Source organism: Spermophilus citellus, assembly GCF_964194105.1.
Source record: "Spermophilus citellus genome assembly, chromosome: 2".
In the NCBI taxonomy this organism is placed as follows: Eukaryota; Metazoa; Chordata; class Mammalia; order Rodentia; family Sciuridae; genus Spermophilus; species Spermophilus citellus.
Window position 1 is genome coordinate 63,900,726 of NC_138183.1, and position 16,646 is coordinate 63,917,371.

At 34.6% G+C, this 16,646-nt stretch overlaps 1 protein-coding gene across 8 annotated transcripts in view; it reads right to left on the reverse strand.

Annotated features, from left to right (window-relative positions):
• KDM4C (lysine demethylase 4C) overlaps positions 1 to 16,646 on the reverse strand; it is a 401,867-nt gene that overhangs the window by 106,443 nt on the left and 278,778 nt on the right. For 6 of the 8 annotated variants that reach the window (XM_081282627.1, XM_081282630.1, XM_081282628.1 and 3 more), the window contains 2 exons: positions 11,947 to 12,002; positions 9,534 to 9,642 (listed from right to left, as the gene is read on the reverse strand). In XM_081282627.1, coding sequence (XP_081138753.1) covers positions 9,534 to 9,642; positions 11,947 to 12,002 — 165 coding nt within the window. The remainder of the gene's footprint in view (positions 1 to 9,533; positions 9,643 to 11,946; positions 12,003 to 16,646) is intronic. The other 2 variants (XR_014020688.1, XR_014020689.1) reach the window with 1 other exon arrangement.

Below are 16,646 nucleotides of genomic sequence, written 5' to 3' on the forward strand. Positions count from 1 at the left end.
TCCCTTCTTGTTCATCTTTTTACAAATCATACTTTGTACTTTCTAGAAGATTTTGGGGTTTTTTTTGCAAATTCATTTCATTTCATTTGTTCTAAGAACATAAATGAAACTTCTAGAGCTGACATTGTCTTACTTGACTCCTACACTTCAGAAAGTACATGGAGCTAAAGATTTAATAAGATCACTAACCAAAATGGCATCCATAGAAAGTAGTTGTTCGCCACCCCCTACTCATAACAGAAACTGAACATCACATACCTCAACCCTGTAAACTGAGAGCACTCTGCTACACAGCTACAAATCTAGGAGTAGCAGAATTCTAGCACCCTAGCATATGCTTCTCGTGACCCATTCCCAGATGGGTCACAACCACCCCAGATGGTCTACAGTTCTCATGGGCCAATCATTCCCACGCCTAAACCACTTAAGACTCCCCACTGCATTTTGCAAGCTCATAGAAGCAAGACCACAGATCAGTGTTCAGCAGAACTATGTTGAACAAGATTACTTACCAACCATAATGATCATACTCAAAATGAAACAATGGCTACATTGTTTTAGACTCCTGTTTTAGGGAACAGCAACCTATTTATCTTATAGTTTATAGCAATACCTGCAGAGAAAGGTAACAGATTTCAGATATCTGTAGAAAAAACACTTTATGCCATGCTCCCAGGAAGATGACAGAACATTTCCATTTAATGGCACAATGTTGGAGACCAACCTCGCCCATGAATTGAGTTGTGGTGTCAGGCACCCATGTTGCTAGACTTCCCCGCTCTTCTAGGGTTTGAGGAGTGACTATGTCTTCCTGCCTGAGCAAGTCTTCCTTACAGCCCATGGGTGGAGCTACGCTCCCCTGTTCCTTTGTAATATAACTCCTTGCCCTGTTTAGGGTAGAATCTTCCATGGAAGTAACTTGTGTGTCCCCTTCTCTTACTGTGCGCCGTTGGTTGTGGCCTACCCAGATGTCAGTCAACCTGCTGACAGTGGACATCATGAAGATAGACTCAGCCCGCTGAAACCTGACCCCTTGCCTCATTTGAATAGCGTCTCCTCAATAAAAGGGGTCATCACATGCTCGCTCTCGCGCTCGCTCTCTCTCTCTCTCTCTCTCTCTCTCTCTCTCTCTCTCCCCCTGTGGACCCTTAAGGTCCGAGGAACTGTCACAGGAACCCTAAAGAAAAAGGTATTTGTGTCTCTTCTGTGGTTTTTTTGTGCAGACCAATTAGCCCAGTTCAACTAGAGTGACCCCTGAGCCTTTTAGTCACGAGAACAGAAACCCAGCAGCACAATATCTATTCAAAAGAAAATTCCTATAGTTTGCAAACTACCCAAAGGTAGTTTAATGTAGTTAAGTTCTTACCAAAATTAGAAAAATAAGGGGTAAAAAATAATGTAATCTGATAATAGTTAATACTGCTAACTCGCACTGAATGAAAACTATCAGCCAGGTCTTTCCCTTATTCATTTCATCCTCTCAACAACCCCAGATGAGATTTAAGAAGGCAGATCTCCATGGTCAAGGTTGCCAAAGTGGAAGATGCAGGACTCAAACGTTATTAACCACATCCCACACACTCAAACTCAACAGAGACTTCTAATAACTGCATGATCTAACAGCCAATACAGATAAATGCAGAGAAAGTTTGATACTGAGATCAATAGAAGCAATTGGCAGCTGGTAAAACTGATGATACCTGTATGTAACCAGCTAATTTAGACAAGGATATCACTGAATTGTATGATCTTCCCTAAAATATACCACAGTCACTCATGTTAAATTAATTACAAAACCAGAAATTACTCAGCATTTAATAAAATTTTTGTTGTTTTTTTAAAGCCTTCTAGGGACAAACAACCTAATTTAGACTAAAATATTGAAAAAAGATTATAATCCTTGAGCCTCCTACTCCCAGCAAAATAAAAAATAATGAATCCGCTAAACACTAATAATGATTGTACTTTTCCAAAACTATACTGTCTCTCCTTTCAATCATTGTTGACAAAGCAAAACTCAGTGGATTGTTAGTGCCATCTTAATAGCTGCCTCAGTTTGTTGGTATTGACCCAGTCAGTGTTGGAGTGAAAGGGGTCACCTCTGACTCTGCAACCCAGACCCCAGCTTACTAACTCAATTAACAGATCTGTCAGTAATCACTAGTCACACAGACAAGATCAGCAAAAATGGAACATTCTGCAATGCAAGCTAAAAAATACTACTCTCTCACAATATTCTTTAATCAGGAATTATTTGAATTATTCTACTTATCTATCTAATAATGTTTTTTCAATTAGCCCTCAGGAAAAATTAGTTCAAAACTAAAAATTTAAAGGCTCAAATCAATTTCCTTTTGCCTTGCAGTTTTCCTCTCAAAGATAAAGGAAAATCCATACTAACAAGATAACAAACATTTCATGAATTTACACATTTTCTCCTACAGACATCTATAGCCTTCAAAAAGTATATTATTTGTAGTCATGCCCATCTGACATTTTCCATTTTACTCAAAAGATTTTATGGTTTGGTATTACAGCAATATACAAATTTGACAGTTTGCAATAGGATCTAGTCCCTGTAGCAAATCATTCTGACAGTTAAGTACTATACAGTCACTAATATGCTTTTTTAAAAAATAACTACACATATTTAAAAACCTTACAATGTTGGAGACCTGTACATTGAAATCTTGAAGTAAATTACTTCAATAATATTGGAAAATTTTTTACTAGACTTATTCGATAATAGAACCCCACAGCCCAAACCATCATCACATCATCTATAATATCTTCTTCTTCTGAGTTTAAAACAACAAATTTGCTGATTATTGTCAATGTTTATTTTTTTACATAATTTTTTTTGTCTTCATAACTGAACATGTGAACAAAACTGTACATCATTTCATGTGGATTATGATGACTTTTTTTCTTTTGCCTTTTAAAATGCTATTATTTTTTTCTTTAAATGTGATGAAAGATAATCAATATGTCTTTATATTTCCCAAAATGTATCAACGGAGGCCCCGTTAAATACAACAGATTCCTTTAGAAAGACAGTGAAGTTGCCCACTAACACTGCTGGAGCATTAACTAAATAGAACTGCAAGTGATCATTCAGCAGGAGAGGCAAGCCCCATCCTTCCCTCAGTGGTTCTATTTTTAGTATTCAGTATATCTGATAACATGAGTCAGTTCGAAATAGCACATGTGCCTTCCTCTAAGAAATAGGAAGGTTGATTGTATATTTTTCCCCTTGATTCAACTCTTCAGATGGAATACCACAGTGAAACCACTCTATTTTCAGAATTGATGTACCTTTCAAAACTATAATCTTTGGCTTTCAGGTTCACTATTATTTGCCTTCAGGTACAAATTTTAAAGTGTATAGAGGCTTCTAAGAAGAATAGTATGGTCTCAGCCAGATACTGAACGGCTTGTAGCTCAGTCATCATTGCAGTGTAAATTCCTTTTCAAAATAATGTTCTTCACTCAGAGAACACTTGTGCCTGGCTGGGTTCACTTGTCAAATAGGAACTGGAGGTCCTCGAATTCCCAGGGGCAACTTCAACTATTCCAAAATTCATCCTTCTTCTCTATCTGACTGCAGAAATAGGATTCAAATGTAAAAGTCTTAGAAATATCTAAAGATAAAGAAACTAAAGACACTGTGCTATGCCACTAAGAGAATTGATATATTCCTGTTCAATGAACAATGCCAAGTTTTTAATGCAATGGGAATAATCAAAATAAATATCATCTGCACCTATGCATACAATTTAATATTTAAATATTCTTACAACATTCATATTAGAAAACTTCCAACTAGAAATAGTGCTTAAAACTAATATTTGTATTAAGGGTTCTCAACAGCTTTCCAAGATTTCTTACAAGCCACACACCTGCTTTGCTTTTTATTTACAAAATACTCACAGTTCTTATAATTAATCTGAAAAAGTGGTCAATGCATGGAATAAACATTCATGAATGGATACAACAAATACCAGAAATCCATGCTTTTTTTAAACTATTTTACTAGTTTCCCTCAGATTGTATAGTGAACTCTAAATATTTTTATGATTATTTGCTTCCTGATCATGTTATCTCCTTTCTGTGTGATCATACTATGACAACATTATTTACCCTCTCTAAAATCAAGACTTTAATTATTCCATATCTTTTTCTTCCCCCCACTCCTGTGGTGCTGGGGATTGAACCCAGGGCCTTATACATGCTAGGCAAGCACTCTACCAACTTACATATCCCCAGCTCCTTATCATTGTTGTAGGTATTTTTTCTACTATGAAGACAAAAACAAGTCACTCTAACTTCATGGGTATTTCATCTCTCTCTACCTTTCTTCCCTCGGTTTTCATTTTTGCACAATTTTGCTCCTTTTCCAAAGATTCAGTAATAGTTATGGAAAACCAATCACATAGTAGAGAAAATAGGGCAGAAGGCAAGAAGAACAGGAGATGAGTCTTTATAAATTCTAAAATATACAGCATCTGAGGACCACTGTTTTCTTTTTGTCCTCAGGCACAATCACCTATGACTTCAAAATTTCCTAGACTAGACATCCTTAAGCCACACACACAAGGGCACATGTAATGTCCTCAGTGCTTTTCTCATCCTTGGTCCTGCAATATGCAAGTGTTCTGCTCTTTTCTGGTTAAGTAGAGGACAAGAGCAGGACACAGATAAGAGACTGCCAATGAAAAAGCTTGACAAAAGATAACTTTTCACATAAGGAAAAGTCATTCAGAAGCAAATGAATTCATCCTAAATGTGTAGGAAAGAAAAATAGTAAGTAATTCAAAATCTGCACTGAAAAACCAGAAGAATGCTGAAGCTAACATAGAAAATGATTCTTCCTATTGGACTGGCTGCTCTGAACCCATTCGGGTAACATGCAGCTATTCCTCCCACAACAGAAAGATTCTCCTTTAGCCACTGGTGCTTTAGTTTAATCAGCAGCATGCTGAAATGGAGCAAAACTACTTTAAAAAGCTCTGAAATAATCACAAAAAAGTGAAAAATGGTCAAAGAAAAGGGAATTAGTCCAAACTCTGAAGACTTCTACAATAAAATATACTTTTGAAGTAAATTTTTTACTTCAAAAACACTTAATGAATTATTAAAGCATTTAAAAACATTTAAAATCAGCCCAGAAATAAAATAATGTCTTGAAAATAAATCTAGGGTCATTGTCGTTTCCATTTGATTATATGATAACAGGTAACACCCACAATGTCTCATTTTTTTAAACTGGTCATTACACCTACAAGGGAAAAATCTGCTCAGTAAACAAATCCTTTCCCATATGCTCACAAAATTCTTTCCGTGCCAGTAATTTTACAGGAGTTGTTTTTTTTAAGCTGTAGATTAAACTTTTAAATAAATAAAAGGCCAACAACAGCATTAGTAAAACACATCTGCAAATATATGCAACAGTATGCAGTAGTCTATTAGCAAACTATTGCATAAATCCCAATACTCCATATTCTAAAAAGACACTGTTAATGAGTATCTTTAAAATAGCTCTAATAGTTCAGAAGACTAAAATTTTAAACTTATGTTTGCCCACTCTTTAAGCCTCTTGCACGCAGTTAGTAACTCTTAGTAACATTGCATCTTTTACAGAAAAACTCTTAATTTGCCCCAAGGGAAAGTTCTTTTTATATGGCTAAATGAAAACCTGAACTAAAATATTGCTAAAATATTGCCATTTGGAATTCAGTACTTTGAATGTATCCCAAGGAATACTTTCAATGCCCTGTTTGCTATCCTTTGACCTAGAGCACCACAGTGTGCAACACACAGACACACAGTGAAAGTGTGGGCAGAGCTCTGATGAGGCGCTAAAGAAAACAAGTAGTAGTTTAAGGGCAACATGCTGAGTATATGGTGCAACACCACCACCTAGTGGTTACTATGGAGAGACTCCGAGTTGCTTTGGGGATACTGCAGTTGCTTCTGGGAAGACCACTGGTCCACTTCAATGTTCAATCCCCAATTGATCGCAGATTTCGAGATCAGAACTTTCAGCCACAAGGCATATGAATTCACTTCCATTAAATTTAAAGGAGGAAAGGTGAGACAGCCAAAACCCTCCAGTCATAATCATTTTAAGTCAGACGCACAATTCATAAACAATCATTTGCTACGTTATATTCATTTTGTAAATATCTATCCAGTGGCTACTATGTGTATGTATACCCACACCACAGAATTTTAATATTCAGTTAAAGTTCATTAGTATTCACCTGGTGGTCCAATTTCTATAAGAAAAATGCTAAAATAGATTATATATAATTTTCAATTATAGGTAGTTAATATGCATGTTACCAAACTACTATTACTTTATTGATAAATAAGAAATTCAAACAATTCATCAAAAAATAGTATACATTCTTAAAAATTTAGGAATTTCTGTCCTTTCAATGTTCAATTTGAGTCTATCAAAAAAGATGTTCTCCATTTATAAAATAACAAAAATGAAATTATTCTCTTCATGTGTGGGTGTTCCCTGTAGATCAGTGAATTCCCAAATGAGGGTCACCTGACATCCCAGGAGCAGTGCCTATTTGGACAGGATGCTTGAATGCTATGCTACACATGACAGTGCCCACAACAAAAGATGCTAGAGAAATCATGTCTCAATTAAAAAACGTACATATTGTTTGGCACAACAAGTAATAACTGGTGAAATAAATTGATTCTGACATACAAATAATTCTTATCTATGCGAATAGAAATGTGAATGAACAGTTTAGAGTCCAGAAAAGGGATAATGTCTACATTTCCAGAAAAAAATGTTGAAACTAACCCTAGCAGGCACATATATTAAATCAACAGGCATAGCAAAACAACTTGCCTGGGCTCACTTTGGCCTGGATGAAAAACCACAAAAAACTACTTGTCTGGTTTCTTATTGACCACATTCCTGTTAGATTACCACTTAAACTTCAAAAAAATACTAATGTCAGGCAAGTGCACTTTTAACACTATGCACAGGGCAGAGCATAGTGTTACTACTCAAACAAGTAACCATGTGTAAATTTATTTTTCAAAGTCTTGATAACCATGGGATCTGGTAAAAACTGGGAAACAGATCCTGTCACCAAGATCCTCATTCTTAAGTATTCCTGATGAAACAATGTGCAGATTGCTGGTCACTGTACTCTCTCAAACTACTGCACAATTTCGGAGTAACTTTTTTTCAAAATGAAGTTTCTTTCCCATTATACTATCTTACTAAAGATATCCACTGTGATAATTTTGATAAATACTATTACAAAAACATCTCCATGAATATAAAATTATATGAAACACAGAAAAAATATCTTGTCAATAGTCTCTCATTTTTCGTGTAAATACATGCACCACAGACATCTACATAAGTCTGTGGACATAGCTCTATATCGTCAATAGACTAGAATTTAGATAACCTTAAATCCAATCAAGACATATTCTTTTAGAGGTGTCAATCATTTAAGGATAGAAACATTCTTTTAAAAATAAGTGAAAGGGGACCAGGGAAGGAAGGAAGAAAAGGAAAGGAGGAAAGGGGGGAAATATTAGGGAGTAAAATTAATCAAATTTTATTAGATGCATGTACAAATATGCCAGAATGAAACCCACTATTCTGTATAAGTAATATGCATCAATAAAAAGGAATCAGTGGCATGCACAACCGAGTTGAAGGACAACACTATAAAGAAAACTATGAGCTTCATCATTTTCAGATGCAGTCATCAGATGTCTAGGTATAACAACTGAATGAGTTTAAAATAAGCCAGAATGTCTATCCCAGCTCTTCTCTCAAACGCATTTTGGAACTGGTCTGAGTAACATTAAATCATGAAGGATCACTAAAGCAGCCCTTAAACAGCTGCCTCAAAGCCATGACACTTGTTGTCAGGGATATCACGACAGTAACAGAGAAAGCCTTCAGGATAAAGAATCAAAGGTGATTTTAAAAATGTAATATTTGAATTTTTACAAATAAATGTTGCTTTTATAATCAGAAGAAAACTAAAATACTAGACATTAACATTTGTCCCCCTAAACATTAAATTTTTAATATGGTAATCCAATCTTCTTTTGAGTATCCTATTTTATAATTATAATTTTTTCAAATGTTTTATTTGTCTATTTTTTTGGAGGGGTAGTGGACTACTAGGGATTGAAGACAAGGGCTCTACCACTTAGGTACAATCTGAGCCCCACCTCATCTAGGGGACAGAGTCTCACTAGATTCTTTGGCCTTGCTAAGTTTCTGAGGCTGGCCTCAAACTTGTGATCTCCTGCCTCAGTCTCCTAAATGGCTGGGATTACAGGATTATGCCACCACATCCAACTTATTGTTGTTGTTAATTGTTGACCAGGGGATAAGGTTTTTCTCACACATAGTCAAAGAGCCATTGAAGCAGTTCATGCATTTCTGTCTTAGTTTATAAAACCTCAGCTGCCACATCCTAACCATCCTGATCCCATCAATCATATTAGCTAACACAATTCCCCAGTTCTATGAAAGTGCAACACATTTTCTCTTAAAGTAAAAATCCTTAGTGGAATTATGATGGGAAATAATGTACACTTACCCTTGTCTGACTAAATCCCAAGAGACAGGCCAAGAGACAGTATACTACCTGGCTCCCCTTGGGGGAAGAGAGTTGTAAGAAAATAAGCGACAGACAGGAAAAGAGTTTCACTGATATGGACTGAAATGTTCTCCAGTGGAAAGAACTCAAATCAAAATAACAAAGATTCAAGAAATTCTAGAATGTTGAGATCACCATATGTTAAGTCATGCAGTTAAACTTTAGGAGAAAGTTCTCATTGAACACATAATATAAAGGCCAAACTAATGATCTACTGACTTACAATTGAGCAAAACTAAAAAGTTACCTCAATGTTAAAGAAATCAAAGAACTATATTTTCAATTGTGGGTGGGAGGAATAAAGAAGAATCTCTTAACAAGGGAAGCCAGTGACAGATTTCCATAAAAGTTTCTGAATAGATCAGAAAATAACAAGCAAGTCTGGCTTATTAAGTGACTTGTAGATATTCATGATTGAGAAAATCCTTTAGTAATAATAAAGACTTTTGTATTTCTCGGTAAATCTCTTCCTGATAAGGAGATGATGAAATTGGGTTATATATATTTTGCTAAGTCAAGAAAAACCAGAGAAAGGCAAAAGAAACACTAAACAATTTAAACAAAGCTGGACCATGCTCTCCATTCCTAATAATCTCACTAGATAGTCTCCATTTTGAAAGTTCACATTAATTCAGGAAATGTATTGATCCTTTCCCTTGCTTCAAACAGATTTTGAGGATATTTATGCAGACTTACAATATTACAGGAAAATAGTTTGTAAGGATAGATAAACTCAGGCTAAAGGAAATTTATGGTAGAATAAAATGAAGCTTAGGAGAAATATTATCTGGGGAATGTACATTATAAGAAAAAATAAAAATTTGAAATTAACACTAATTTATGAGGTAAAAAATAAGCTTTGCCACTCACCAATTTTAACCTCTGTAAAGGTATTCTGCCTACATCTATTTGTGTCCTTTCTGGGACATTAGTGAATCGAACTTCTGGGACCGCAACGGCGCACATGACATGGGCCCACCTACAGGAGAGGAGACATTAAACATAAACAAAAGTTCCCTAAACTCACATACCTTCATACGTCAACCTGGTGATGGCAGTCTCATAGATGGGAAACACACAGATGAGAAAGAAAGCCAAAAGCCTAAATCCATCCAAATTTTGCATGTTAAACCTCTAGATATGTTGAGTACAACACAGCACAACACTGTGATGTAAAGAACTAGCTAAAGGCCAAGGACTCAGCCCTGTTAATATACATACTTTCTACACTTGATATATAAAATACTAAAATGGAAGTTTCCTGTTTCATTTGATGCTAAAATATGTGTGCTTAAGCTAACCAATATGTGGCAAAAGAATGGTCGATATTATTCAATGTGACTTTTTCACAAAATACATGTCATGAAGCAAAATTCAAACCGTACAATTTTTCATCAAGAATTAATACTGATTCAGTCTTTAAATTATTTCTTATGACTACCCTACTATAACCAAAGGAACCTAGAGATTAGGAAAAACTTATTCCTTGGTCTCCTACTAAAAACCAAATATCTCCTTTCACAATCTGAATTAGTCCAGAGAAATTTCAACTTTCCTATTATATGTCTCACAAATGTTGTACCTCCAAATAAATATAAAGACTTTTGAGGTTTGAAGAAATCTTGAAAGCATTATCAAATCCATCAACCTATTTTTAAGCCAAAGCATATTCATTTCACTTAAACAACAGACTCCATCCTGTCTGTCAAAACCACAGGAAGAGAGGGCAGGTGTCATTCCCACCAGAGCATTCTTAAACATTTAAATAAAAGATAGCATTCTACAGTTTACCCCAAGGGTACAAACAGAACTTCTTATCATATCTGTCTTTATAGGAAACACTTAAGTCACCTCACAGTCTGCACAGCCTGTGGAACATCTAAAAACTAGTGAAGACGTTTTAAAATACAGCCAATCATATCAACTTGGATTATGAAAAATGATCCAAAATTAAGCAAAACTACAGTTTCTTAGACTAAAGTTCATTAACATAGGAATGATAAATGCCTTTCCTCTCCCTTTTAAGCAATCAGAAACATGTGCACATGCACACGGTTATCTTAACTGCATCACTGCATTATACCAGGAGTCTCAACTCCAATGCCCATGGGGCCAGGCAGAAGGTAAGCAAATACAAACACACTTGGAAATCAAAGTGATCTGGGGACCACCTGCCACACTGAGGCCAAGTTCACAACCCAAGACATTATTACCTTGTCATTTTTCAAGTTACTATTTTAAAAATCTGGATTTTTATGTAAAAGTCTCTCAATTTTTCAACCTTTTGATAAAAGTGATAAAATTGTGTATGGTAAAATAAAACCTATTTTGGGGTAGAATCTGGCCCTCAAGTGCCAAGCTTGTAACTTCTGCTTAGACCATTTCTACATGATTCTATTCCAAAGGACCCTAAAATATGCCCCATTTTCAATATTAAAATCAGGTCATGAAAATAAAAATAAAATTAATTCAAAACAGCCATAAAAACCAGATTACCATCTTTTTATGTTCCCATGACTCTCTTTCAAGACTCTTCATGCTCTCCAACTCTCCCCTTACATCTTAGTACAACATTCTTGGTATCTTTTCCAAATTAATACATGTACATTTTTGTTAATTTGCCTCATATTAAAAGTAAATGGCTTTGCCAGGTGCGGTGGTATACACCTGTAATCCCAGAAGCTTGGGAGGCTGAGATAGGAGGATTGCAAGTTCAAAGCCAGCCTCAGCAAAAGCAAGGTGCTAAGAAACTCAGTGAGACTCTGTCTCCAAATAAAAATATGAAATAGGGCTGGGGACATGGCTCGGTGGTAGAGTGCCCCTGAGTCAATGACTGGTACCAAAAAAAAAAAGTAAATGGCTTTGTTTTAATGCCACAACTACAATTGACTTAATTTAGATAAATTAAAGATTTTATCTTTAATAAAGATAACTGTTTCACCATTTTCAGATATATTCCACCGTTCATATTAAACACAGGGATTACAATGGTACCTGGACAATGTGAGCCACCTTAATTTTAAAACTTCTATTAGTAAAACAGGAGATAATCTTCTTTGTTTCAAACACATACCAGCAGAAGCAAACCTTTGAAAACTCTCACTCTACAGAGGCAAAAGTGCTGCCAGTAGCTGTCTAAAGCACAGAACCACAACCTGTGCAGAGCTACACCCCAAAAGCTTTGGAACAATGTATACAACAAGAGGTAAGGCAAACTGTCATTCAGAGATTCTAGAAAGGAGAAACAAATGATGAAACTTAACAAAATTAATACATTACTTACTTATTATTCTTAGTTTGCTTAAGAGCGCCCCCTCTCAAATTGCAGAGACAGCATTCCTAAGGGTGAAATAAAATACCACAGTTATTAGACACATGTAACAAGTCATTACCTTGCATCTATATAGTTCTAGAACCTATAATTTTTTTTATTTTAAAATCAAAACCTTCAATAACTACATAAACGCAATTCAAGTTCAAAAAGGAAAAGGCATTAAAATAAAGGGGGCAAGATAAGAGTACACCCCATAATGTTCTGGATATACATCTCTCAGAGAGAACCATCATGGTCCTGGTATCATTTTCGATTGCCACCTTACAGAAAAACTGTGTGAAAGAGAACTTGGGAGCCATGAGAGGTATTAACTAGAAATCTGGAGTGTAGAATATACATACTACTACAGTCCTTTTGCTGTGGGAATCCACCCATGGATATAGGATGGCTAAAAATTTTGCATTCCAGCAGGCTTCTTTATGATGTGGGATAAGTCAGAGACTACTATTAAAAGATGCCCCTTTCACTGAAGTACCATTTGTGTCTTCTGTTGACCTAGAATATTTTAATTAAATACCTAGGTTAACTTTTTGTTTTTAATTTCAAGCTTGTTCTCCCAAATTTCTACATTAGTAACTTTAAAAAAAATAGGTTATTTGTGATTTTTCTTTCTTCAAACTGTACATGTTAAAATTTACTCTATCCTCCAAGTTGATATGTCTTAACTAATTCTGACGTTTTGCCTCGCTTTACAAAGAATTCCTCTAATCTACTATCAATAAAACAAAACAAAAAAACAGTTTAAAACAAAAACAACAACATTGTGGAATACAGTAGGTGAAGGAGTAAAATATAAGATAAAAGTTACAAATGAAATATGTGGGTTAGAAGTAATGAAAATAGGACTGGGTTTGTGGTTCAGTGGCAGAGTGCTTGCCTAGCATGTGTGAGGCACTGGGTTTGATCCTCAGCACCACATATAAATAAATAAAAGCAAAGGTACATTAACAACTAAAAAATATTTTTTTTAAAAAAAGAAAAGAATGAAAATATACTATTGTAATATTCTTACATAGATCATGAACCTGAATATTTTTGAATGGTAGATTATGTTCATGTAAAAATGAAAACTGTAATTCAACAGCTGCCTTTAACAAAGGTATCAAATATTCCAAAATATTAAGTCTCCAAGAATATTAACTCACAATCAAAACACAAAAAAGGTAACATAAGCATAAATTAGATGCCCAATCATATCAGACACAAAAGATAAAATAAATATGTCCATGTTTTATTGAAAATGCAAGAGACCAGAAATTAATAACAAAGCACATTTTCAAAAACAACACAAATAGATATTCTAAACAAAAAAAATTAAACATGAATTTTAAGCATTATATTAAATAGCAGGCTATTCTTAGTTGAAGGGTAAATTATAAAACAGAAAGACCTGAATAAATAACTGACCAAACACTAATACAAAAAAAAAATAGTCAATGAAAGGTATTTAGAAAGTCTGTATCCAATTGAATAAAGTGTGTGTACATGTATATCTTTAACATATAAAAATAAACTCAAATTGACTTAAGCAAAACACAACTGCAAAGCTATTAAAATAAAATACGGGAAAATTGTGGAGAGCAGGCTATGACCTGCTCTGAAATTACTCCATGATATATAGAACAGTAGTACTCAGACTGTACCTAACTCTGAGTTACTCCATTTCTGTAAGGCAATAGTAAACCATGAGTTACCCCATTTTGAGTTTAGGGGCTGAGATGGAATGAATCTATACTTTGTTTGCACAAGTAAACAATCACCATCTGCCTAGCACAACTACAAGGCAGAAACTGATTTTTTTAAAAAATTAAATGTTCTAATAAAAATGACCACTTGTGAATTTACAGAATTAATCAGAAGCACATGGATGCATATACATATCAAACTCATATAAGAAAAACCAGGCCAATATGAGCTTATCAAACACATCAGACCACCAAATAAAGGAACTTTCTCATCTGAGTCCCATTAAATAAGCAGTAGCCAAAGACTGGATAGGGGAACACACCAACCTTGTCACCTGGTCACTCATCATGAGCCCTGAGTAAGAAAAGTACCACAGAGATGAACCTCCAATTTCCTGTCCCATCAGGCAATTGGTACAATGCAGTTTCTCTTGCCCCTGAGGACCATCCATGGCCCACTCCAGACTCACATCTCAAGCTGACACTCCAAGGTGATGCTCTGAAACTGCTGTCTGTCTGAATATTGACCTAAAAGAAGTTCCCACTTTTTGGAACAGCCCTTCACTGGATTGGTAACCATATCTGATGGCCTACAGTGACTCTGCTTTTAGTACCTACTTTTTGCCTTTGGTCTCAGTACAGCCTTCAGAAACTCTATGGCCCCCTTAAACCTCTCTTAGCCTTTCTGTAACCTATATATACATAATTGTGTAAAGTGTGATTATGACTTCAGTATATATATATATATATATATATATATATATATATATATATATATATTAGTCATTAAAATTGGAATAAAAAATCTGTGATTGCCTGGCTTGATACTATCAGGTGACCCACAGGTATGTAGGGAACTGCCACAGCTTAAAGAAGTGCAGCCTCTAAATACATTGTTATTTAATAAATTCTGACATTACAGAAAGACACAAACATGTTTATCTATGTTAGCTACAAGCTCACTTGCAACACAATATATTAATTTAAAATAAATATGATATTTTAATAAAACATTTAAGGTAAAATATCAAAATTTAAAATTCTAAGTATATAATACAAATCAACATACAATGTTAAGACAAGAAAATATTTCCAACATATATATCAGAGATTGTTTTCCAGAAAATATTTTTTTAAACTCACACAATTTTGAAAAATAGAGGATTCAAAGGATCTTCAGTGTCAGTAAGCACATAAGAAGTTACCCAACTTCCAGGAAATAAAGAAAAATAATGAGATCTAACTTTAGATTTTTAAAATCAGAACATATGGGGCCTGGGGCCATAAGCTCAGTTGTAGAGCGCTTGCCTGGCACATGTAAGGCACTGTGTTCGATACTTAACATCACATAAAAATACATAAATAAAATGAAGGTATTATGTCCATCTACAACTAAAAAAATAAAAATAAAAAAAGATCAGGACATACTAATATTAAGAGAAAACACTAAGGTATTTAAATCTATTGACCATTTTAGTCACCCCAAAGCATCGAGCCATAACAGAAGGTTATGCATAGGTATGTGGGTTGTTATGATGGCTTTGGAGAGCAATTTGGCATTATCAATCAAAATTTTAAAGTGCACATAAATTACGATGCAGGAATTCACCTTCTTACAATCTGTCTTAAACATAAACCTCAATGGGAAAAGGAGGATTCTAAATCTACTATTGTTTCATTTCTGCTTTTGTGAATAGCTAAGGGGAACTGCAATTATCATTAGTTTAAATCTTATTTGTAATGTTTGGATTTTAATAATGAGAATAGATTAAAGCTTGTAACTTAAAATAGTAATGAAAAAATATGGCAAATCCACAAACTCTAAGGTACTAAGACATATAAAATACAGTATTTAAGGGAAAACACTAAGGTATTTAAATCTATTGACCATTTTAGTCACCCCAAAGCAGCAAGCCATAACAGAAGGTTATGCATAGAAAACATATGAAAGGCTGAAGGACTAAGCACTATCAGTAATTTTCTGTAAAAACTCAGCTTTCAAAACTTGAGCATGATGGGAATTAGAGAACTTTGCTAACAGTATTAAGTAATTTCAAATTAATAAAAGAAAAACCACAGACAGACAGACAGACACATACACACACAGAGAGAGAATTAAATCTTTTTAAATTGAATATATGCAATTTAAAATTAAAAGAGCTGGATGTTTACCCAACTTTGTACACTTTTTTTCCTCCCTCAAAGAGAAATTTTTAAATGGTGGACTTATGACATCTTATAAATTCTTTCAGGAAACCGGAAATTCTTTCTAATCTAACCTATGTAGATATGAAAACACTTCAGTCTTGCAGAACAAAATAAATAAATAACATTAAACAGTCTGTGCTTGTTTTCTTGTATGTTTAATAAACATGCTTTTTCCAGGAACAATAACAGCCAGAATAAAATGACTCACTATTATGAAGATTTAGATATTGCTAGTCAACCAATATTACCTAAAAAAAAAAAAATGCCTGTTACAACGTGATTACTCTATAAGGCAGCTCTTATTTCTGTCTCCCAAGAACAGCATTTAAAAAAAAAAATCCATTCCATTGCATTTTCCCCCCTCAGGACAATTAAACTGAATGAGAAAATACAAAATCATATCATATCGTGAACATTGTACTTTTTTCTGCATAGGTCCCATTCCCTTTCCTAATACCAATGACAAAATTCCTTTTTAACAATGCCAAGTATTTTTGAAATTTGATTTCATAAAAAATTCACCACTGAGATGAACCGCTCACAAGTATACCAATTTACAACATGAAATGATTTCTTTATGGCTGAGTTATTAAACCATGAAAAAGAGTGTTTATAATCAAAATGCTGACACAACATTAACAACAATGGTGGGAAATGCACTGTTGTGATATGGCTATTGCAGTTGTTCATTACTTGTAGTAGAGGGAAATCTCGTTCCAATGGCTCTTCTATAAAACATCAGTTAAAGAAATGCCA